Below are 25,149 nucleotides of genomic sequence, written 5' to 3'. Positions count from 1 at the left end.
GCAGGACCCATCCTGGACTCTTGTAATAATAGATCCGGTATAAAACATGATCATCTGCTCAGTCCTTTTATGCAGCTAAACTAAAATCTTTTGAATTGCAAAAAAAAAATCTGCAATCTCCCTTTTCTTTGTCTACGGCTGGCTTGGGCAACCTCTGGTAGGACTACAAGTTTCAGCAAGCCCTGTCAGGTTGTCTTATGCTGGCTGCAAACTGACTCGTGGGTTTACCGCCCTAACAGAATATCGGCTATGATGTTTGGCTGGAAGACTGTGAGCGGCAGGTTTATAGTTGGTGGTACTTTGGGGGATTATTCCTGCATTACTGGTCTAGGGAGCGGTCTGCAAAAAATGTTCTATTTTGGAATGCAAAGGACCCAATTTTCCTTGAGTACTTCTTGTAGCTAGGGTCGTCATATATCTGATGACATATGAAAGCAAATGCAGAACCAAAATTCATTCCCAAGAAAAAGAGCCAATCACTGCGATCACTGCGTTACCACGAGTCCTTCGTCCCCAGCTGTTGTGGACCTACAACTCCTGAGATGCCCTGCCAGCCAGTGACTTGTAGTTCCACAACAGCCAGAGTCAGAACTTGTCGATCTGCATTGCAATCAATCACACTTACTGAATGACCTGAGAATTTGGATGCTAGAGAGGGCTTCTTATTTTCCTTATGGAACCCTGAGATATTTATGGGTCATGGAGTTTATTTACTGTATAGAGGCCGCCTCTTGCGCCATTCTAAGAGATGCTAAAACAGGTATAGCCTTGTTTTCCAGCTATGTCTATTAGCCGGGATGCATCAGAAATGTAAATTTACTGAGAAAAATTAAGTTGCACAAATTCCGGTATCACTTTTCTGCCGGACTACGGATTAAATTTCATCTTAAACCAAGAAAGGAAGTCGGCTCTCTTTAGATACAAATAAATACATTTTGCTAAATATATAACCCCCGCCCCAATTAAAAGTGAGGCACAATGGGGCATATTCAATTAGGTCCAGCGATCGCGGTTTTACACTTCCCGCTGCAGATTTCCGTGTGCACCCCATAGGGTCGCAAAGGAAAATCCGCCATGTTGCGGTACAGTATTGGCAAATCACACGCGTAATCGCCGGACCTAATTGAATAAGCCCCGTTCTGTTTTTATATGTAGCCGACTAGTATCTCTGCACAATGGACTAGTAGATAATCTTGGTCTGACATTAGTTGTCTTTCTCCCAGCACATCCTAATATCCCCGCTGCTCTGAATATTCGACAAGGGTACAGCCCCCTTCCTTATACTGCAACACTCTGCCAACGGGCTACGTAACACCGAGACGGGCGCATAAAACCCACACGCTGTAATGTATGTACACAGATCGTGAAAGACAAACCTCACAGAAAAAAATAATAATACGCTTTCTTAGAAGAAATGATTTTCCAGCATTTCCCTGTCATTTTAATTGATCACCTTTGCAGTGGTTCACGCCTGAGATAACAAACCCAATTTGCATTGTATTAGCTGTAATTACCGCTGGAGAACACTCGTGGATGGAAGGAGAACCTGACGATAATGCAGACAGGAGCCGCGTTATAATGTCTTCCGATGATTGTAAATTGTTAAATGTAATTAAGAGTTTTTCTCGGCGCAAATAACAACTAATTCTGTACAGGGAAAATACTAATTAACATTTGTTTCCAATGTAATCTAGAAAGTGATTGCTATTTTGTTTTTCTCTTTTATAGTATTTCTACTTTTCCATTGATAGAATATATGTGTGTGTGTATGTATGTATGTATATGCGTGTGTGTGTGTATGTATGTATGTATATGCGTGTGTGTGTGTATGTATGTATGTATGTATATGCGTGTGTGTGTGTGTATGTATGTATGTATATGTGTGTATGTATGTATATGTGTGTTTGTATGTATATGTGTGTGTGTATGTATGTATGTGTATGTATGTATATGCGTGTGTGTGTATGTATATGCGTGTGTGTGTGTGTATGTATATATGCGTGTATGTATGTATATGTGTGTATGTATGTATGTATATGTGTATGTATGTGTGTGTGTATGTGTATGTGTGTGTGTGTATGTATGTATATGTGTTTGTGTGTGTGTATGTATGTATATGTGTGTGTGTGTGTATGTATGTATATGTGTGTGTGTGTGTATGTATGTATATGTGTGTGTGTGTGTGTATGTATGTATATGTGTGTGTGTGTGTGTGTATGTATGTATATGTGTGTGTGTATGTATATGTGTGTATGTATGTATGTATATGTGTGTGTGTATGTATATGTGTGTATGTATGTATGTATATGTGTGTGTATGTATGTATGTGTATGTGTATGTATGTATATGCGTGTGTATGTATGTATGTATGTATATGTGTGTGTGTGTATGTATATGTGTGTGTGTGTATGTATGTATATGCGTGTGTGTATGTATATGCGTGTGTGTATGTATGTATGTGTATGTATAGGTGTGTGTGTGTGTGTATGTATGTATATGTATATGTGTATGGGTATGTATGTGTGTGTGTATGTATGTTTGTATGTATAGGTGTATGTGTGTGGGTATGTATGTATATGTGTGTATGTATGTATAGGTGTGTGTGTGTGTGTATGGGTATGTATGTGTGTGTATATGTATGTTTGTATGTATATATGTGTGTATGTATATGTGTGTATGTGTGTGTGTATGTATGTATATGTGTGTGTGTGTGTGTGTGTGTGTGTGTGTGTGTATGTATATGTCTGTGTGTGTGTGTGTATGTATATGTATGTGTGTATGTATGTATATGTGTGTGTATATGTATGTTTGTATGTATATATATATGTGTGTGTGTGCATGTATATGTGTGTGTGTGTATGTATGTATATGTGTATGTGTGTGTGTGTATGTATATGTCTGTGTGTGTGTATATATATGTATATGTGTGTGTATATGTATGTGTGTATGTATGTATATGTGTGTGTATATGTATGTATGTAGGTATATGTGTGTGAAAAATAAAATCGCAGTTTGTTTGGAGGACAAATGAGAGGTGTAACGTCTAGAAAATAGAAATCGTTATAGGGAACAAAGTAGAGATAAAGACTGGGGTCATTATAAATATTTATTTTTGGTGTGTCTTGCAGGACGCAGTGCGGACAGAGAGCTACAGGGACTTCATGTACCAGAATGCTGAAATATTCAAGGACAAGGTAAGTGAAGCAGCGGTATCTCCCACAGCCGCGGGACCTGTCACACAGACCGAGTGCTCCTGGTTTACATCGCTGTAGTGCTGACGGGTGATGATTTCATATGCAGAATGGGATCTTACTCCGGGGGATGTTAGTCAAGTGCCGGAGGGTGCGGATAACATCGAAACCGGCTTATTCTCTGTCTTTATTTATTAATAGGAAAATGCAGGAGATAAATGGGTCAGTGTTGCAGCAGCGATCGTATTCTGAACTGCAAAAAAAAAAATTATTATCCAAGATCCCTTTCACATAAACACAGGTGTTTATTATATAGGCCATGCATTATAGCAGGCTATAATTTCCGGGTAATGGTAACTGTGCGTCAGATAATGCGTTGTAAGTAAAACACAGATTTGTCAGTGTGATTTCCGGACATTTGCCATTTGGGGAAAAAAAGCTGGTTCCATCTATGTAATTATTGTGCAGATCTCACAATTCATGATCATTTGGTCATATTAGTGTGTACGGTTCCTCCATCATGTTCTATTGTACCAGAGCACATTGTATCCGTTAATTTGTTTTTATAAACTTCCTGAAAATCACTATCAACAATGGAACGATGTCGAGCAAATGTGGCAGTGTGTACGGAGTCACCACCAGCAGTGTAGGCAGATATCTGTACAGTGTACAGAGTCACCATCTTTTCAGCAGATGGTTATGAGAGATGAAGATCACAGATCTGTAGGTAAATCATGTCGGTGTGTACACAGGAATCTGCATGATCATCCAGACTTTCAGTGGTTGGTGAAATCGTTACAGAAATCACCAATGATTGAAAGTCCCCATGAGCAGCCGATTGATGTTATCTGTAGTAAGATTGTATAGGTTTGTACCCAGCTTAACAAAAAAAATTGTGTAAAGCTTTAAATACGTCACACACTCTTCACGTGTATTTCTGAAACTAGAATTCAGACTAAATCCGTATTTTTGGTGCGGAGAGGGCGCAGTAAACGTGTGTTTCTCTGTCTGTTGTGTAACTGCAAATCCCAACCTGTTCTGCAAGCAAAAGGCTGCCAGGGCCTGCTGGGACTTGCAGTCCCACAACATTTATAGACAAGCAGTGGAATATGAAATTGAAGCCGTTCTAGGATTTGAAAGAGAACGTGTCTACACATACCCCACACAGAGTATGCCAGTCTTGTGCTGCATAGAGCTGGTTTAATTACCCTGCTTGTGGCCCTTAGAGTGGTCCCTGGGTAAAGGGCAGGGGTCTCATGCCGAGAAAGTAGCAAAAGAAAGAAAATGGGCACATTATTTTTTAAATAAAATTGAATCAAAGAAAAAGCTCTTAAAACGGCCAATCACAAGCATTGTCCAATGTCCGTCCAATCACAAGGAACCAGTGAGAGGTCCCTGGGACCACAGGCTGTAATTAGCTCCGGTCAGAGGGATTTTTGATAATGTGGATTTTTTATTTTTTTGTGAGAGCTGATTTCCGCCAGCTGTGAGATGATACAGATTTCAAATAATTTTACAGAGTGGCAAAAGCCGCATGTGGCACGAAAAATGAGTTGTCTTCCCCCCCCCCCCCCCCCCATTTGTCTCATTACAATAAATATAAAATCTTGTTTCTAAACTACTCCACAAAAACGAGGTGCATGGATGCTCCTAAGGAGCGCTTTCACTCCGCTCAGCTGCTCCGTAAAAGCAGCCATCGTTCTCAACGAACCTAAGAGTCGTGACAAAGATCAAGGCACCCCGCTGGGCCAAAGCCGCATTTGCGTTGTAGAGCGGCCATTTTATGCTTTGTAAGTGACCTCCAGTGGGGCGGCCATTTTGTGCACTGAGCCAGAGTTCATGAGATTCCGGCCTATCAGTTCCCTAGTGATCAGTGAGATCACTGTGGCACAAAGACGGCAGCCATTTTGTGCCCTGAGCTATAGTAGAAGCAACCATTTTGTGGACTGAGAATACAGTGGTCAATTCACCAGGGATATTACGGAGGCACAAGGAAGCAGCCATATTGTGGCTTGAACCAATATGACCAGAAGCCTATCCATTCACTAGGAATCCGAACATTAGGAAAAAGTAGGGATATGTAAGGATTAGGAGTGAGATACAGATCTTAAAGTTGACGTTTGACATTTCTCCACCGATAGAGGAAACCCCCCCCTCTAAAACAAGGGGGGCTCTTACATGGCCTTTCTGATCAAGGCTCCATTTCTAGTTAGCCTAATTGTTGACCTGGGTCAAATGCCCATTGTGTCGTTCTATTTAATTGACCCTGTTTGTGTGATATATTAGAAGGAATAAACACAAAGCTTTGTGAGCTCTAATCCTTCCCAAAGTCCAGTCCGGCTCAGTGGTGAATCTAGTTTTAAATAACGTTCAGGATCTCCGTCCAGCGCGTTAAGCAGCGCCCACTGAGCCAGGCCTGACTGTGCCGTCATCTGCTGCCACGCCGCCAGCCAGAGCTGCGATCCTCAATTACAGGAGGACGGGAGGGCCTGGACTTCTCACACGGAGAGACGTGCCCTGTGGGCTGTGTTCAGCCACACGATAAGAACGGGCAGCGCGGCTCCCTCGTTAACCCCTCCAGCACCAGGCAGGACATCTCAGCCGATGACAAACGACTGATCTATTGAACACAGGATAACCTCCATCCAGGGGAATATGAGGATTGCTTTTCTCTTTTATTATTGTATAACGTATCCATGGACGGTTGAAGTTTAATATATATGGGGCTCAACCATATACTGCGTTATGTGTCATGTAAGTGACGTGAATATTTGTAAAGATTCGTTAGCGGTGAGGTCACTCTGGTCACATGACTCGTTGTGTGTCTAGCGGTCGGTGAAAGTGAGTCATGGTATAAGCCGCGCACAAGCAGCTTGTTGTGACCTTCAAACCTGTGTATTATAAGAAGGGATTCTGGTTTTTGCTTTTGCACAAAAAAAGCCCCATTGAGGACTTTACAGATATTCTCTGTTAAAACTAAAAAAAAAAAAAGCCCAAATCCGATGGCTGCTCAGGGTCCTCCCAGCATTCGGGGACCTTTCACAATCTCCACTGGCATAATGGCAAGGTCCCATTACTAGAGAATGGGACCCCTGGCACCCTACCCTCTTCTGTGGCACTCTATCCCTGGCATCCTCTGCTCTGCTCTGCCATGACACCCTGCCCTCTCCCCTGACATCTTATCCCCCAACACCTTTCCCTCTCCCCTGACACCTTATCCCCCGACACCTTCCCCTCTCCCCTGGCACCTTATCCCCCCGACAACTTCCCCTCTCCCCTGGCACCTTATCCCCCCGACACCTTCACCTCTCCCCTGGCACCTTATCCCCCCGACACCTTACCCTCTCCCCTGGCACCTTATCCCCCGACACCTTCCCCTAGCTCCGGCACCTTATCCCCCGACACCTTCCCCTCTCCCCTGGCGCCTTATCCCCCGACACCTTCCCCTCTCCCCTGACACCTCATTCCCCAACACTTTCCTCCCTCCCCTGGCACCTTATCCCCCGACACCTATCCCTCTCTCCGACACCTTCCCCTCTCCCCTGGCACCTTATCCCCCCGACACCTTCCCCTCTTCCCTGGCACCTTATCCCCCCGACACCTTCCCCTCTCCCCTGGCACCTTATCCCCCCGACACCTTCCCCTCTCCCCTGACACCTTATCCCCCAACACTTTCCCCCCTCCCCTGGCACCTTATCCACTGACACCTTCCCCTCTCCCCTGGCACCTTATCCCCCCGACACCTTCCCCTCTCCCCTGGCACCTTATCCACTGACACCTTCCCCTCTCCCCTAGCACCTTATCCCCCCGACACCTTCCCCTCTCCCCTGGCACCTTATCCCCCAACACTTTCCCCCCTCCCCTGGCACCTTATCCCCCGACACCTTCCCCTCGCTCCGGCACCTTATCCCCCGACACCTTCCCCTCTCCCCTGGCACGTTATCCCCCCGACACCTTCCCCTCTCCCCTGGCACCTTATCCCCCGACACCTTCCCGTCTCCCCTGGCACCTTATGCCCCCGACACCTTCCCCTCTCCCCTCTCCCCTGGCACCTTATCCACTGACACCTTCCCGTCTCCCCTGGCACCTTATCCCCCCGACACCTTCCCCTCTCCCCTGACACCTTATCCCCCAACACTTTCCCCCCTCCCCTGGCACCTTATCCCCCGACACCTTCCCCTCGCTCCGGCACCTTATCCCCCGACACCTTCCCCTCTCCCCTGGCACGTTATCCCCCCGACACCTTCCCCTCGCTCCGGCACCTTATCCCCCCGACACCTTCCCCTCTCCCCTGATCCACCGACACCTTCCCCTCTTCCCTGGCACCTTATCCCCCAACACCTTCCCTTCTCCCCTGGCACCTTATCCCCCGACACCTTAATTGTAAAGAATAATGTACCCCGTACTGTAAAGAGAAAAGAGTGTTGGATGTCACCCATCCGTTCCACAATCTGTGTTTGTGTATATGTATGTATGTATGTGTGTGTGTGTGTGTGTGTGTGTGTATATATATATATATATATATATATATATATATATATATATATATATATATATTATGATATATGTCTTTAGCTCACATGATTTTCAGCTCTGTATCAGGGATGTAATGAACGCTCACACGTCCGTTTCTTGTAATGAAACGTTCAGGGTCATTTACTAAGCTGAGCGCGGGCTCTTTGGCACACAAATACCATTTGCTCCCTGTCGCTTCCTCACAGTGTTTAGTAAATGACCTTTATATGGGAAACAGTTTGCTCTGTAGAAGCCATTTCCAGCACAAAGGGAAAAGTTTCTCTACACTGACATTGGGTACTTTTCTGGGGTTTGGAGAAGACTCAGTTGGTTCATTATACGATAAGACCCTAAGGGGGGTATTCAATTGTTAGCATTAACGCTAAAAAACGAGCGCTCAAAAAATATTTACGTTTATACGGTAATATTGCGCTCGAAAAGCGTTAATACGGTAGTTTACTCGCGGAATTTCAGCTCGCCGCTCCCTGAAATTCCGCAAGTAATTACCGTATTAACGCTAAGATTTTTTGAGCGCTCGTTTGAGAGCGTTAACGCTAACATTTGAATACCCCCCTAAGTTGCTCTTGTGATGCTGGGCTTTGTGTATATGTGAATTGTTCTATCCAATCTCATCTGAATTTCACGTTACACTTTTATTATTTACTTGTTTTGGTATTTATAATGTGACCAATTCTTCGGAGGGGAGAGTTTTGCCATCATGGTGGCTCAGTATATAAGAGCCCCGGATAGGTGTGTGCTGGGATAATGACGTATATATCTCTTGTACAGGTCGTGCTGGATGTGGGGTGTGGAACAGGAATTCTTTCAATGTTTGCGGCTAAGGCCGGAGCCAAGAAAGTGATCGGTGTGGATCAGTCAGAAATCATCTACAACGCCATGGACATTATCCGGTGGGTAACTGGGAAACTAACTTTATATGCCCTTACAAGCGTGTCTTTCATGGGGCGGACTCTGAGCCCGTTTTCCATTATAGAGTACGACCTCAAATTGTGACCTATAGCCTGGCAGAGAGGACGGGCAACATCAGAAGAAATATATCCGTGTTTATTGATGGCGCAAGAAACAGGCAAACAATACAAGATCAGATCAAACACAGTTGCTTCGATGTTGTTGACTTGTGAAAGGTCACGATTAGAGCCCTGTTTGTGTTAGTAGACGGTGAAAGTGGCTGCCCAAGAGCTGACACTCTAGGCCGGCCTGGTTAATTTAGTCTAATTTAGGACTTAGAAATGCCTGGTGACACTACTCAGCGTCCTGTAACTGTGCCAGGCAGCAGCTGTAAAGGGTAACTTGGGATGCATAAAACGATGTATAAATGCATTGCCTACAAATATTGTGTAAGTCTGTAGTTATACCTCTAAATCTCGGAGAGAGATCGGGAGGGATCAGAGGTGGACAGCCTAATTAATAAAGGGAATGGAAGGGTTAAAAAATAAAGAGAGTCAGAAAAATTTATCCAATTGTTTTTTGTTGTTGTTTTTTTTTGTTTGTTTATTTTAAGGTCGGGAAGGAATCGCCCTCCCACCCCTGGTGCGGTTACATTAGTCTTTGTCACATTGGGGACTTGTTTTGTCACAGTTAGAATATATGAAGGACTGAACTTGATGGACCGGTGTTTGTTTTTTTTTTTTTGTTTTTTTTTCTTTTAACCCCGTGATGTGGTCCCGTGACAAATAAAACTAAGGCGCAGGAGTAATACATCCGTTACAGCGATCGGGGGCTGGTTGCTCCGGATCCTATCCCAGAATCCGGTCTCTTCAGAAACCAGTTTGTCTCCCCTCTCTCTAATCTATCTATATAACTGTAAATTATATAGTTATTACGAGTCACTGAGGACTTTTTCCTTATAAAGTCAGTCCTGTTTTAGTTTATCACTTTAATGCAGATTTTTTTTTTATAGGCCACTGAATTGATGATCATAACTTGTTATTTATAAAAAAAAAAAAAAAAAAATATTTTTTTATAATTGTATTTCTTATTTGAAAGCCAATGTAAAACGTTTTCTAGTTTCACCATCCGTTTATTCTCTCTGTAGACACTAGTCCCATTGAGTGTCTCTCTCCGAGCTCCGTTGCAGGGGTCTAGCAGGTGTAGAGAGATGCAGCACCGCATTGATTTTGGGTGGGGGGCAGAACACTCTGTTACATTTTGTGCAAACCTGACTTGGCCGACGTCCTGACTTGGAACAGACCCCGGTCACACTCGCTGGTTTCAGCTGAGCTGGCGGAGACCAGCGTCCTGCCCTCAGCTGCTGTTCCGGAGCACAGCACAGGCAGTAAAGCACAAGTGTGAGCTAAAACAGCACACAAACAAAATAGATGTGTCTGCCGACGGGTTTGGAGGAGCTGCGCCATCTGTTTAATTCTCTGCTATGCTCAGAGTTTCTTCTTTCAGGGTTTTTTTAGACTTCTTTATGCTGCAGTTTGTTTCTTTATCCATTCTGGATGAATTCAGTGCTCCGTGCGTGTCTGCAGAGTGCATTTGCATATTGAATACTACCAGTCCCCGCACATTAAACGTTCTGGGCACCTTACAGTAATCTGTACGTTTAGATCTTTAATTAATTGCCACTTAAAATCTGGAAATGTTACTGATTTTGGATCATAAATATTTGGGAAAAGTGCATTTGCGGAGAGAGAAAGTGAAGCAGAGAAACTTGGGTTCAAGCGCTGTTGAATGTGCCGGCAGCTGCACTCTACATCATTTTCTGTGGTATTTGTTAATTATATGGGAGCCATTTGATATTGACGATGAGCTGTGCAGGGGTGCGATGTCTGAGTGCCTAGCACCCCAGGCCGAAGTGACGATCTGCCCTTCTAACGCGTTTCTTTCTCCCAGGTGCTAGTGACCGTGATTGGTCATTTCTGCCTCCGTGCTAAGGACTTGGGGTCACTGTTTTCTCCAAATCCATCATCTGTTGGTTAGGCGCTCGGCCTCCGCTCCTTCAAGAAAATGAGAGGCGGTAAAGTTGTTCGTAATAGAGTGCCTGCTCCTCTGTTTCAAGTGGCGTCTGTATAATTTACAAGAGACACCCAGACACAGCACATAAGCCGTCTAGCCAGCTGCAAATGACAACATTGCCGGAGTCTGCTATTAAACCTCTCCCGATATACTGCTGTGATAAAGTGAATTACTGAACGATGCCCAGATAAACGGTCAAAAATAAAATGCTAGGGCCAGAGCCTACCAGCATTGGCGGAGTAGGAGAAACGCGTGGGCTCCCCGATCTGTGTAGATTATAGCGCCATCTAATGGCTCGCCTGGGAATAAACTTGATACGTCGTTACTATGGAGTAACTTGCGTCTGTTCTGTTATTTAATTTTTATTGGCTGTATAAGAAGAGTCTTGGAGTAGATGATACTTTATATAAGAATTTTCCTGATATACATTCAGCAAGAAAATGACTAGAAAATCATTTTTACCAATAAATGTCCCTTTAAACCATATATTCTACTGGTCATATTTTTTTTGTGTTTACTGGAGATAAATGACCCAGTAATTTCTATTTGTACAAATATGACGGCAAATATTGAATTATTTCTTCATTGTCTTCCCTGGGAAATATTTTTTTAAAAGTATTCACCCTTTATACACATCACAGTTTTTCTCCCAAACCAATTTATATTGTAACTATTCCACTGAAATATCTAATTGATTTCTTTTTTTTTTTTTTTTTTATATCTATAAAATATATATATATATATATATATATATATATATATATATATATATATATATATATATATATATATATATATATATCCCTGTAAAACGAGGCCAGTTCAAGAGTTCAGATCTCCGCTCACCCTTAACGTCTCTCCATCCCTTTTGTTTCATGGGTTTGTGTTTTTCAATTACGTCTTTAATGAGATTCCCGGGGTGCAGAGAGCGCCCGTCAGGGAGAGATAGCAGAGAGAGGACCGAGATAAGGACACAAGCTGGGAGCACATCTCACCGCGGTGAATAATTATACTGTCGCCAGTAACATTAACTGTCTTGTTGATAGTATACAGAAGGAGATGGGTCCTGAAAAATATCATCTCCACTTAATGCTGATGTTTACCCAAATTATTTTTGTTTTTTTGCATATAAATTTCAGCTACGGTGGTTGATGAGATTTGTGCTGACTCGAGCACTTTTCTAGTTTTTGATTCTTTGCAGTTACAGCGTTTGGAAGGTTTAGCAATGGTAAATAGAATTCTGTGTAGAGCAGATATCCCGCTGCCCCGTTTGCGGGCAAGAGCGGCCTATCCTGTTTTTCCAGATTGCCAACTCCAATTGGAATGGAGTGGTTTATCCCGTAAAAGGTCAACTTAGAAGGGAAATAATTATGTTTAGGTTGCTCAGAATAAGTTACTGCAACGTGGTTCTCCTATAATCTTTTTTTAAAGCGATCTCCACCCAAAGAATTGAGAAAGAGAACGGATGTGGCTTAAAATAAAACCCAAAGTGTTATCGGTTCATCCCCTGGCGTCACTATTTTGGTTGAATTATAGGCTGAATTTTCTCCGGTTTTAAAGTGAGTGAGGATAGAACAACCTGTAGGGAATAAGTTCGCAGCAATGCAGAGTATTTTAGCGGATCAGTGAAAGAGAGGCAGGGACAGGTCTATTCTTGATGATTAATTAGTGAGGACAGGGCTGCATGTGACAGGGGCAGTGACGTGATGTGAGGAGGGGAATGGAGGCAGCAGGAAGCCACAGACTGAGAGTTATATAGTGGAAGGAGCAGGGTCCTCCAGCAGCACAGAGTATATCAGGAGATGAGTGATATGTTAGTGAGGACAGGGCTGCATGTGGCCACTGGGTGATGCTCTTTTTATTGAGGTCTATGGGTGATGTTTGTTTTAATCTCCACAAAACATGCAAATTGCACTTTATACCCTTATTTATCAATACAATCAGAGATACAAATAGGTCTCTGTGCAGATTAACCATTCCCTATATATTTGTTTGAACATATAATAGAAACCTTCTAAACAGAAACAAATCTTATTTACTAAATCCAAAATAAATCAATAGTAAAGTAATATGTTGTTGCAATATAAATAAATGTTAATAAATAAATCCTCAGATGCTGAGAATCTCACAGACTAAACTGGATACATTGTTGCACATATATTTGTGAAGTTATTTCTATATTTAATATAAAGCAACTATAATTTCAGGTCTACTAGTCCTCTGAAATAACATCTATCTCCCCTGTCAGCACCTTAGTGCATAATTGTTTGTTACAATGTTTGATTGTCGCTTTCAGGTTGAATAAGTTGGAAGATAGAATCTCGCTGATTAAAGGAAGAATAGAAGAGATTGATCTACCGGTTGAGAAAGTGGATATAATTATTTCTGAATGGATGGTAAGTCTGAATGTACAGGGGATTTTCAGCATCATTCATGCCAAGACTTGGATTATTAAGAAAAAAGGGAATTAAAGATTACAATGGGTAAATGTATCAAGGTCCGATTTCTGCAGGTCGCCGGAAATTGTCGACCTTGCAGGGGAGATTTAAAGCAGCGGTGGGTGGTAAAGGCAAGCTTGTCTTTACAAGCTATCACCACTTTAAATTTCCCCTGCCGATTTCCGGCGACTTGCAGAAATCGTACCTGGATACATTTACCCCCAAATAATTATAATTTACCGTATATACTCGAGTATAAGCCGAGTTTTTCAGCATATTTTTTGTGCTGGAAAAGCCCCCCCTCGGCTTATACTCGAGTGATGCTCCAGGACCACAATGAAAGACCAGACCAGCGTACGGAAGGAATCTGTGGCTTGCAGTCTCACCTGAGAACTGAGAAGCAACGACGGTCTAGACTATTGCAGGACGACTCACACCGAGCCATAGCGCTGCGCTGTGTACGGCTTGTTACCTTGGGGACGCTCAAGCGTCCTGATGCCGGGCGGACGTCTTGATTCTCCAGTGGTGGATTTGCGCATGCGTAAGCGTGTGCCGCGGTGCCGCTGATCAAGCGGTTGTGAAGCTAAAAGTCCACAGTCTGTGAGTTTGCGTAATGAATACAATCCAATGAGTTTCGCCCTGGCGACTTCCTCAGGGATCATTGTGGAGGATATCAATGTCTTTCAACATCTGACCAGTTTATGGAAGAACTGTGGAGAGTGACTCACAGCGCTATCTGACAATTGAGCTGTATCGGTGGGCAGTCTATGCGGAGTAATAACACTTGCCCACTATTCACGGAGGGAACCTACGGTATTTAATTATTGATGTAACTGTATTGTAATATTTTGTTAATACCGAGTTTGGTTATAACCTTCGATACTGAAATATACACAGAGCACAATAACTTAGATCGTGGGTGATAAGGACTCAATCGGTTAAACGAGGAGGACTCGAGTCATCAAACATACTAGTAGCATTTACTACTCATTACTCAGGGAATTGGAAACTCAGGATTCCGTGCTAGGACTGACTTATTATTAATCAGTTTATACTATACAAGTTTTCTATTTGAGGACTGTCAGAATTTATCAGTAGCTGCTGCATTTCCCACCCTAGGCTTATACTCGAGTCAATAAGTTTTCCCAGTTTTTTGTGGCAAAATTAGGTGCCTCGGCTTATATTCGGGTCGACTTATACTCGAGTATATACGGTATATGTTGCAGTACAGGTTAGACGGCACCATCGTAGCCTTCCCTGGTTTAGTCAGGAAAACATTATATACATATTTTATTATTACCATTTATTTATATAGCGCCACTAATTCCGCAGCGCTGTACAGAGAACTCATTCACATCAGTCCCTGTCCCATTGGAGCTTACAGTCTAAATTCCCTAATATACACACACAGACTAGGGTCAATTTGTTAGCAGCCAGTTAACCTACCAGTATGTTTTTGGAGTGTGGGAGGAAACCGGAGCACCTGGAGGAAAGCCATGCAAACACGGGGAGAACATACAAACTCCTCACAGATAAGGCCATGGTCAGGAATTGAACTCATGACCCCTACATATTGTCTTGTTGCATGTTGCTACTAAGGTCACTGACAGAGCATGGTCTTAGACCAGGGAAAGATACTAGCTAACGTATCCATGCAAAATCTGGGCTAAATATGCCCATCCCACTCCATCCAAACACCACCCCAATACACCCACTATTAGATGAAACTCCACCCACTTCTGGGACTGCCATCCCCCGCCTCCACTTCTGGGCAAATGCCAATCAGCAAGGAAGAGATTTTATGTTTACTGGAACTAGTGAAATTTGTGTTTTACTTACTGTGACTGTGGACCTCTGCTAGGTGGCATCTGTAACACTGTACTTGTAGCTGTATGGTGTATGGTAGACATGTCATCAGTCATCCCATGATTGGAGGCGTTCCGTGGCTATCCAATCAGGAACAAGTTGTTATTTTGGTTCCTTGTATATCTGCTAACTGTTCCAAATAACCTCAAAAGGGGCAGAGGGTACACGAAAATGGGCAGCGCTCTGCCCAACGATGGGGATGGGCAGGTCGGGGTGATAAGGGAGTTGTGTAAGCCCCCAAAAACCTGGGAACCCCCTTTAAAGGATATGGTTGAACACATACATAGCTGCTTTTAGCATTCGGTTTGTATATAAGTACTTTTTTATGTTTGTTCTGTTTAATATTCCTTTCCTGAACTTGCTGAACGTCGTCCTATTCTCTCAGCAAGCTTTTATTGCATGCGTTAGTTTGTTTTGCAATGAGCCTTTTCACAGGGGCCATTAATCTTCTTATCTTCTGAATATCCAAGTGGATGTTGGGTGTTGTGTCAAGGTCTATACTAGCTGCGGAATGCATTTGCATTTTTCTACACATTTTAACTCCGCTACGATCCCTGTGTTGTTCTATAGTCTGAGAGATTAAGTATTCATAATAGTCCTACTGCCCTTTGTAGAGTTGCTCACATTATAGTCGTGTAGGCAGTGAGCTTGTGCTGCGATACCCCCCCCCCCCCCCCCCCCCCCGGAACAAGCTGTGTGTAGGCTTAGTGGCCATTAAAGAGCAAATACATATATACAGATTGTATATTACTGGGCTTAAAAATGTCACATTGAACAACTGTAGTGTTTATATATTACTACATGTAGCCATCACGCTCTCTCGCTTCTTTAGTAGGAGGTTGCCATGTTAAGTGGGAGGAGCTTCTCTAACTGAGCAGGCAGAGTTGGTGTGACAGTTTGGCAGACTAGCTGTACAGAAACGCGTTGTGGTGATTGGTGGACTTATACATAGGGGTGGGGCCTGTGATGTCACAGCAGCTCAGATGACTGCATCCTTTGTCTGTATCAGATCCCAACAGGGCATTGTGCTTACGTTGTGGAAGTTTTAGTTGTCTGTTATGAAGGGTATAGATGACATTTAAATTTTTAACGGAGCTGCAGTAGAATAATGTACATACACCGGATAGATACACACAGTGTAATAATGTACATACACCAGACAGGTACACACAGTGTAATAATGTACATACACCAGACAGGTACACACAGTGTAATAATGTATATACACCGGACAGGTACACACAGTGTAATAATGTATATACACCGGACAGGTACACACAGTGTAATAATGTATATACACCGGACAGGTACACACAGTGTAATAATGTATATACACCGGACAGGTACACACAGTGTAATAATGTATATACACCGGACAGGTACACACAGTGTAATAATGTATATACACCGGACAGGTACACACAGTGTAATAATGTATATACACCGGACAGGTACACACAGTGTAATAATGTATATACACCGGACAGGTACACACAGTGTAATAATGTATATACACCGGACAGGTACACACAGTGTAATAATGTATATACACCGGACAGGTACACACAGTGTAATAATGTATATACACCGGACAGGTACACACAGTGTAATAATACACATACACCAGATAGATACAGTGTAATAATGTATATACACCGGACAGGTACACACAGTGTAACAATGTATATACACTGGACAGGTACACACAGTGTAATAATGTATATACACCGGACAGATACACACAGTGTAATAATGTACATACACCGGATAGATAGACACAGTGTAATAATGTATATATGTTACCGTGAAAGACCGAAATTGGAGAATGTCGACTTTCACCAGTGAATGTCAACAAACACCAAATACGTCGGTGAAAGATCGAATATTTCATTACATTCTTGTACATTCGGACCCTCACTGGTGTATGTTGACAATCACAGACATGCTCTGGTGAAGGACGAAAAGGGAGGAGCCGACATATAGGCGACAGGTTGTTTCCTGTCAAATCCCGTGTTCTGGTGGAATGAGTGATTCCGATACCCTAATTTATACAGAATGTATACTGGAGTGGATTGTGATCTTTTTCTTGAAAAGTTAAATGCATTAATTGCGAGTAAACGAGAAGACAATTGTTTTTATTTTTCTCAAGAAAAGTACTCGAAAATACTTTCTGAACTACGGAGAAAGAAATATGAATCTCGAACATGTTCAACATTCACCATTAGTGCATGGTGAATGTCGACATTCACCGGTGTAAGTCAGAAATAAGGATATTTAACAAATATTTCGGACATACACCAAGCGACTATGTGAATGTTGACATTCACTGGTGAAAGTCGACATTCTCCAATTTCGGTGTTTCACCGTAACATATACACCTGGTTCGTAAACAAAGTTTAACATTTCATCTTTATTTTTTCCACGCTGCATTAAAAACAAATACAATTATGGGCAGTTTTGCCTGTGGGTCTCCAGGTGTTGAGAGACTACAAGCCCCAGCATGCTTTGCCAGCTGATAGGCAGCCGATAGCTGGCAGTTTATGCTGGGATTTGTAGTTTCACAGAGCGAGAGGTGTAGGACACACACACATAGAGCAGGTGGTGGTGGCATGAGTGGTAATAGAGGTAAGATGTTGGAGCAGCGGTAGGCAACCTGTGGCTTTACAGTTATAGAACTACTAGTCCCAGCACACCTGGGACTAGCAGATGCCTGTTGTTGGATGCAGTATTGTTGAGCAGTAATAGCCTGGCTTGTAGTTCCATAGCCACAAGTTGCCCAAAGGATGAAAAAATAAATAAATTTGTTTTTAAACTTTCACGTTTACGTTACAGCTGTGCCTCTGAGCTGCCATATTGTAAATTGCGGTCACTACAGTGATATATTGCTGTTTTCTCGCACACGCGCTGCGCAATTCGTGCGTCTGATGTTGTTTTTAGGATTATGGGGGGAATTGGAGCTTTAGAGCTTGTCTTTATGTGCTAGCAGCTGGTATCTTGCAGCTTCGTACCCTATACCTGTCAGGAATTAGACTGGCTGCTATTGGGAGAGATTATAATATAGAATGTTCCATCTGCTAACGCGGTGATACGTTTCTATTCCAGGCTTTGTACGTGCTTTATGTTTGCATGTAGAGTCATTCTACATGTCCATGTATTGCTTCTTGTCGTTATTTATTGTAAAACTAATCTCAGAATGTTTCCTTTGTGGTTGAACATTTGTGTAGAACGGCTTCAGGTCACGCTGCCGTGTTACTGTGCTGCGGTTTGAGGTGACGCTGCTGGGATTCCAGACACCTGATAACTCTCTCACCTATTCCTGCCTATTAACATTCCTCTCGCATGTGGCCAAAGCACATTTATGTTTGCAGTCATTAATTGGAAAGGTAGTAACGAGAGCTTAAAACAAATATATTAATGCCCAAGAGCATCCTGGGAAAAATGTCAGGTACAATTCACGTTCCAGATGGCTCCCCTACAGGTTGGGGCAGCAGCCTGTGAAATTACATTCTAAGGAAGTCCACACGTAGGAGAAGCCGTGTGCTGCGATGCTGGCAATAAGCGGCTCAATATAGTACCACGCACAGTTCCCGTTACCGGATATGGTGCAAAGGAAGCATCTCAGTGGATCTAACATGGGGATAACTGCAACATGTTACTTTTAGAACCTATATTGTCTAGGGGTGTGATGTTAATCCCCCACTCCTCTGTGTCCCTGCTTTTGAAGCTGGAGAGGGTAGAACAATCTGCAGCCTATCAGATCATCTGAATGTTTTCCGCAGCGCATTTAAGGAGATGAGGGAGCTGATATCACGGCAGACATGTCTACATGTGTGTTAGTGAGGACAGGGCTGCATGTGATAGGGGCAGTGATATGATGTGAGGAGGGGAATGGAGGCAGCAGGAAGCCACAGACTGAGAGTTATATAGTGGAAGTAGCAGGGTCCTCCAGCAGCACAGAGTATATCAGGAGATGAGTGATGTGTTAGTGAGGACAGGGCTGAGAGTTACATAGTGGAAGGAGCAGGGTCTCCTAGCAATACAGAAATTGATTTTACATCATCTATTCTAGATGTGCTGTAGACTTCCCCAACAATATGTTAATAATATCATATTTTGTGGAATTATGGCACAAGTCTGGTGTATCTGTCATGTCCAGGTAAATATGCTTAATAAATCCCATTTTTTGGAGAACATAAGCTTTGGCATAGTCCCTATATACACTTTTGTTTCCATTTTTTAATGGTCCACGTAATTGAAATAAACCGATAAATAAATGAGGAGAACAGGTAGATCTGAGTGACTCTCGAGTACTGTCTCTATAATTCCTCCAATTTGACATGTGTTTGTAGATCGTCTTTAATCCACCGGGATTATCACTGCTGTAGATAGGACGTGTATCACTGTATACCAGAGATACTGATTTACTTTCTCCATCATTCTCTTCCACGTTCTCGGACACAGCTATCTTTTTAAATGGTGCCATTTGTACTTTCACCGAGTACGAAGAGGAAATGTTTGATGATTCTGTTCTGCGGGAAGAATAGAAAGTTTGGGAGAGCTAAGTAACCTGCTCTTCAGTTCATTACAAGGTTTAATGACTACAGCAGAATATTCATCTCACTGACAGCTAGTAGTTTATATTGTCTCTCTCAGCTTCTAACAAAACAATAAACTTTATTGTAGAACTTACAAAAGTAAGTCACAAAAACATCTTTTTTTTAAAAAAATCACATTGTACTCAGGTGCTTTTTCTGTCTGTCCGTACCGTAGTAACACTTCAACAGCCCCACCCATTTTTTAGAATTCTCATAGCGATCGTATTCTACAGCGGAATGCTTTAACCAGCGCTTAGTTATTGCTGACAAAACAGACCTGGATATGAGAATCAGATCCTATACATTATTTGTTTTACGTGTGACAATTCCAATTTAATTGATTTAAGCTATTAGTTTAATTTTGTATGTTTTTTTTTTTTTTTTTTTACTAATCCTGTCTTGTTTTGATGCTAGCTTGTCTGATTAAAGGAGTGCACCTAAAACTGATTCAAAATAAAGCATTCAGGTTATCCCCGATCTGTTATATAAATTAAGACATAACATACAGGAAGAGCACTGCATGGAACAAAATTGCAATGGGTGTCTTTTATAATACTTGCAATAAATAAGGAAGTCTGCAAATTCAGAGTACCCACCTTGACGGTGGATAATCTGTTATATGAGCTGCTCAGTCAAGCTGCATACTTACTAGTGTTTATCCAGATATAAAGTTCAGCAATCTTCTATTTAACGGAAAGTATGTGAAGCCCCGACTCGGATTTGTAATGATATAATTTTGATAATGATATAATTTGATATTTTACAGACCGATTTGTCTAATAAATTTATTGTGATAAGAACCATACAGAGGACAAAGGGGGTCATCAATTGTGGATTTAAAGGGTTCACCAGAAACATGGGAAAGGGTTCTTTACAGTACAAGTAGTAAAGCTGTGGAATTCCTCCCACATGAGTCTTTTTTTTGGGGGGGGCGGGGGCCCTATCAGAACTTCCCTATGTATGTGCTGGCCCCCTGGCATGCTCATAGTAGCAGAGTGAGTGCCTCCCCAATTTTGCTATGGAGCGCAGCCATTGAATGATACTCCCCAGTTTCGTACAGTGTCTCAGAGATATCATTGGCTCCTAGACAGGCTGCATTCACAGGAATATAGATTTATCTTATAGATTGACCGACACCACTGTGTGCAGGAGTCCGGTGTACACATCTTTTACACAGTAGGCGTATTAGAGATACGTAAATGAAAACTTATACAGAAATCTCCACATTTGATATAATATATCTGATTACAGTTGTTACTTTTGCTATCCCTGTTTATAAAGATGTTTAATCATAGACATAGGCCCCGTCGTTTGCGGATCCTCCCTCCCCCTTCCCCGCCCTCTCTAGCTGTGCATTGAGCGTACTGAGTTGCTGTGTTTACTGTACTGTGCTGTCTCCCATTGTATTGTGATTTTGTTTGTCTCTGTACGGCGCTGCGGATGCCTTGTGGCGCCTTATAAATAAATATTAATAATAATAATAATAATAGAACTGAAGAGACATCCTCAAAGGCTGTTGCTGTCTATCTGACCAGTTCTTCCTCTTATGATGGTGTCTAGAAATGGTGTTGCTTATTTCTCAGCATTCAGCCTCTGTTATTGTGATGTGGTCATTGTATTGCATTAAATGAAAGTACTGTTTCTAACCAGGTTATGTCCCCCTCTCCGCAGGGATACTTCCTCCTGTTTGAATCGATGCTGGATTCCGTTATTTATGCAAAGGACAAGTACCTGGCGGCCGGAGGGACAGGTTCGTATGGAAATTTCCATGGTATAGCAGAGCGTTGCAGAGACTGTGTGAACTCTCTGCTTTACATCGCGTTCCGCCTGGCTGGGAATGTTCCGTCTACAGATGAGCGATGGTGCTATTAGTGCTCGCTTTAAGGCATTCATTTAAAGCACTTCTAGTTGGGTGGCATTAAAGGAGGTATTTAAATTTTGGGAGTGACCCTTTCACATCCAGCAATCTGTAGTGCCCCAGCATGGGGGATGGGGGGGGGGGGTGTGTATGTATGCCAGTAATTTTAGGATCTCATTTCTAAATCTGCAGAGTTGCATACATCGCTAGATATTAGGTCCTCTGTTTGCTTGTATCCCCTTTTTTCCGATCACTTTGCTACCCACATATTTTCAGGTCACTGACTACGCTCCAAAACAGACTTAGAGATAATTGACCTCATGTCTCACTCATCTAAAGTCATTTCATCTTGTGTGTCAATGACCTTTAAGGTCATGTTCTACTTGACTTCTAGGTCGTCTGGGTCCCACTAGCTTGCTGGTCACTGACCGCCTGCCCCTCCAACTTCTAGGTGTCTGATCTTGCGATGTGTTGTCTTCTATGTTGTTGGCTTTACACCCCACTCGCTTCCAGACAATTTTTCTCCTGCCCAACCAGCTTCCAGTTTATTGACTTTACAACCCATCAACTTCTGTGTCATCACCTCTTACCCCACCGGCTTCTGGGTCATCACCTCTTACCCCACCGGCTTCTGGGTCATCACCTCTTACCCCACCGGCTTCTGGGTCATCACCTCTTACCCCACCGGCTTCTGGGTCATCACCTCTTACCCCACCGGCTTCTGGGTCATCACCTCTTACCCCACCGGCTTCTGGGTCATCACCTCTTACCCCACCGGCTTCTGGGTCATCACCTCTTACCCCACCGGCTTCTGGGTCATCACCTCTTACCCCACCGGCTTCTGGGTCATCACCTCTTACCCCACCGGCTTCTGGGTCATCACCTCTTACCCCACCGGCTTCTGGGTCATCACCTCTTACCCCACCGGCTTCTGGGTCATCACCTCTTACCCCACCGGCTTCTGGGTCATCACCTCTTACCCCACCGGCTTCTGGGTCATCACCTCTTACCCCACCGGCTTCTGGGTCATCACCTCTTACCCCACCGGCTTCTGGGTCATCACCTCTTACCCCACCGGCTTCTGGGTCATCACCTCTTACCCCACCGGCTTCTGGGTCATCACCTCTTACCCCACCGGCTTCTGGGTCATCACCTCTTACCCCACCGGCTTCTGGGTCATCACCTCTTACCCCACCGACTTCTAGGTCATAAGCGCTTACTCCACCGACTTCTAGGTCATAAGCGCTTACTCCACCGACTTCTAGGTCATAACCGCTTACCCCACCGGCTTCTGGGTCATCACCTCTTACCCCACCGGCTTCTGGGTCATCACCTCTTACCCCACCGACTTCTAGGTCATCACCTCTTACCCCACCGACTTCTAGGTCATAACCTCTTACCCCACCGACTTCTAGGTCATAAGCGCTTACTCCACCGACTTCTAGGTCATAAGCGCTTACTCCACCGACTTCTAGGTCATAACCTCTTACCCCACCGACTTCTAGGTCATAACCTCTTACCCCACCGACTTCTAGGTCATAAGCGCTTACTCCACCGACTTCTAGGTCATAAGCGCTTACTCCACCGACTTCTAGATCATAACCTCTTACCCCACCGACTTCTAGGTCATAAACTCTTACCCCACCGACTTCTAGGTCATGAGCTCTTACCCCACCGACTTCTAGGTCATAAGCTCTTACCCCACCGACTTCTAGGTCATAAGCTCTCTACCCCACCGACTTCTAGGTCATAAGCTCTTACCCCACCGACTTCTAGGTCATAAGCTCTTACCCCACCGACTTCTAGGTCATAAGCTCTTACCCCACCGACTTCTAGGTCATAAGCTCTTACCCCACCGACTTCTAGGTCATAAGCTCTTACCCCACCGACTTCTAGGTCATAAGCTCTTACCCCACCGACTTCTAGGTCATAAGCTCTTACCCCACCGGCTTCTAGGTCATAAGCTCTTACCCCACCGGCTTCTAGGTCATAAGCTCTTACCCCACCGGCTTCTAGGTCATAACCTCTTACCCCACCGGCTTCTAGGTCATAACCTCTTACCCCACCGACTTCTAGGTCATAAGCTCTTACCCCACCGACTTCTAGGTCATAACCTCTTACCCCACCGACTTCTAGATCATAACCTCTTACCCCACCGACTTCTAGATCATAACCTCTTACCCCAGCGACTTCTAGGTCATAAGCACTTACTCCACCGACTTCTAGGTCATAACCTCTTACCCCACCGGCTTCTGGGTCATAACCTCTTACTCCACCGGCTTCTGGGTCATAACCTCTTACTCCACAGACTTCTAGGTCGTCTGGGTCCCGCTAGCTTGCTGATCACTGACCGCCTGCCCCTCCAACTTCCAGGTGTCTGATCTTGCGCTGTGTTGACTTCTATGTTGTTGGCTTTACACCCCACTCGCTTCCAGACAATTTTTCTCCTGCCCAACCAGCTTCCAGTTTATTGACTTTGCAACCCATCAACTTCTGTGTCATCACCTCTTACCCCACCGACTTCTAGGTCATAACCTCTTACCCCACTGACTTCTGGGTCATAAGAGCTTACTCCACCGACTTCTAGGTCATAACCTCTTACTCCACCGACTTCTAGGTCATAACCTCTTACTCCACCGACTTCTAGGTCATAAGCTCTTACCCCACCGACTTCTAGGTCATAAGAGCTTACTCCACCGACTTCTAGGTCATAACCTCTTGCCCCACTGGCTTCTGGGTCATAACCTCTTACCCCACCGACTTCTAGGTCATAACCTCTTACCCCACCGACTTCTAGGTCATAACCTCTTACCCCACTGACTTCTAGGTCATAACCTCTTACCCCACCGACTTCTAGGTCATAACCTCTTGCCCCACTGGCTTCTGGGTCATAACCTCTTACCCCACCGACTTCTGTGTCATAACCACTTTCACCACCAATTTCCAGGTCGTTAAACTTGAATCCTCATGCCGTTCATTGGCTGCTATGTTGCCAACATTGTACACTTTGAGACTTACACAATAAGGAATATATTTGTAAAATCGGAAAGTGTTTTCTATTTCACAGTACTCATCGCAAGAGTATACAATATAGTACACAATATAAAGGCGATACTGTACATGTATATACTTGGATATGAGATGCTTTACCTCCTCACGGAACCCATGGAGATATATTTTGTTGGGTCTAGAGCCTGGACTCTGATTTTTTTACAGAACATCCCATTTACTGTATGTACAATTCACAGATTATTGACCTCACTAGAGTTCTGCTCATGGGTTACGCGCACTCCCTACTGACAGACATACGGTTTTAGAAGTCACTCTACCTGCAATTATATTAAAGCACAAGTCCGTAAGCCGAATACTTTTATACTGATCGCAGAAATCCGAGGTGACTTCTAATATCTATGATTATTTCAGTAGTGGGTGCTTTATTCCTTATAATAGATACATTTCCATAAAAAAAGCTTAAGCTATGACATCAGAACTGGCTGTTTATACAAATATTATTTCCCAGAGTTTATACAGATATTAATATCTGGTGTATTATATATTAATATAATCTGCGTTGTTATCACACACTTGCATTTCAGGAATATATTCGCAGAACTCAGCTTTTTGTGGCCCCGCAGTCACAGTGGCTGAGTCCGACACCTTCTCCAAACCTTGTACCCCCCACCTCCTAATGTGCGACGTCCGGA

At 43.5% G+C, this 25,149-nt stretch overlaps 1 protein-coding gene across 1 annotated transcript in view; it reads left to right on the top strand.

Moving 5' to 3' along the window:
* The window catches only part of PRMT3 (protein arginine methyltransferase 3), a 75,757-nt gene that overhangs the window by 10,685 nt on the left and 39,923 nt on the right, over positions 1-25,149 (top strand). Inside the window, exons 8-11 of the mRNA XM_075188429.1 lie at positions 3,129-3,194; positions 8,496-8,617; positions 12,985-13,084; positions 21,259-21,337. Of these exons, the coding sequence (XP_075044530.1) occupies positions 3,129-3,194; positions 8,496-8,617; positions 12,985-13,084; positions 21,259-21,337 (367 nt within the window). The remainder of the gene's footprint in view (positions 1-3,128; positions 3,195-8,495; positions 8,618-12,984; positions 13,085-21,258; positions 21,338-25,149) is intronic.

Source organism: Mixophyes fleayi, chromosome 10 (assembly GCF_038048845.1).
Source record: "Mixophyes fleayi isolate aMixFle1 chromosome 10, aMixFle1.hap1, whole genome shotgun sequence".
In the NCBI taxonomy this organism is placed as follows: Eukaryota; Metazoa; Chordata; class Amphibia; order Anura; family Limnodynastidae; genus Mixophyes; species Mixophyes fleayi.
Note: the sequence above shows the minus strand (reverse complement) of the source record. Positions and strands in the feature narration are given on the sequence as shown.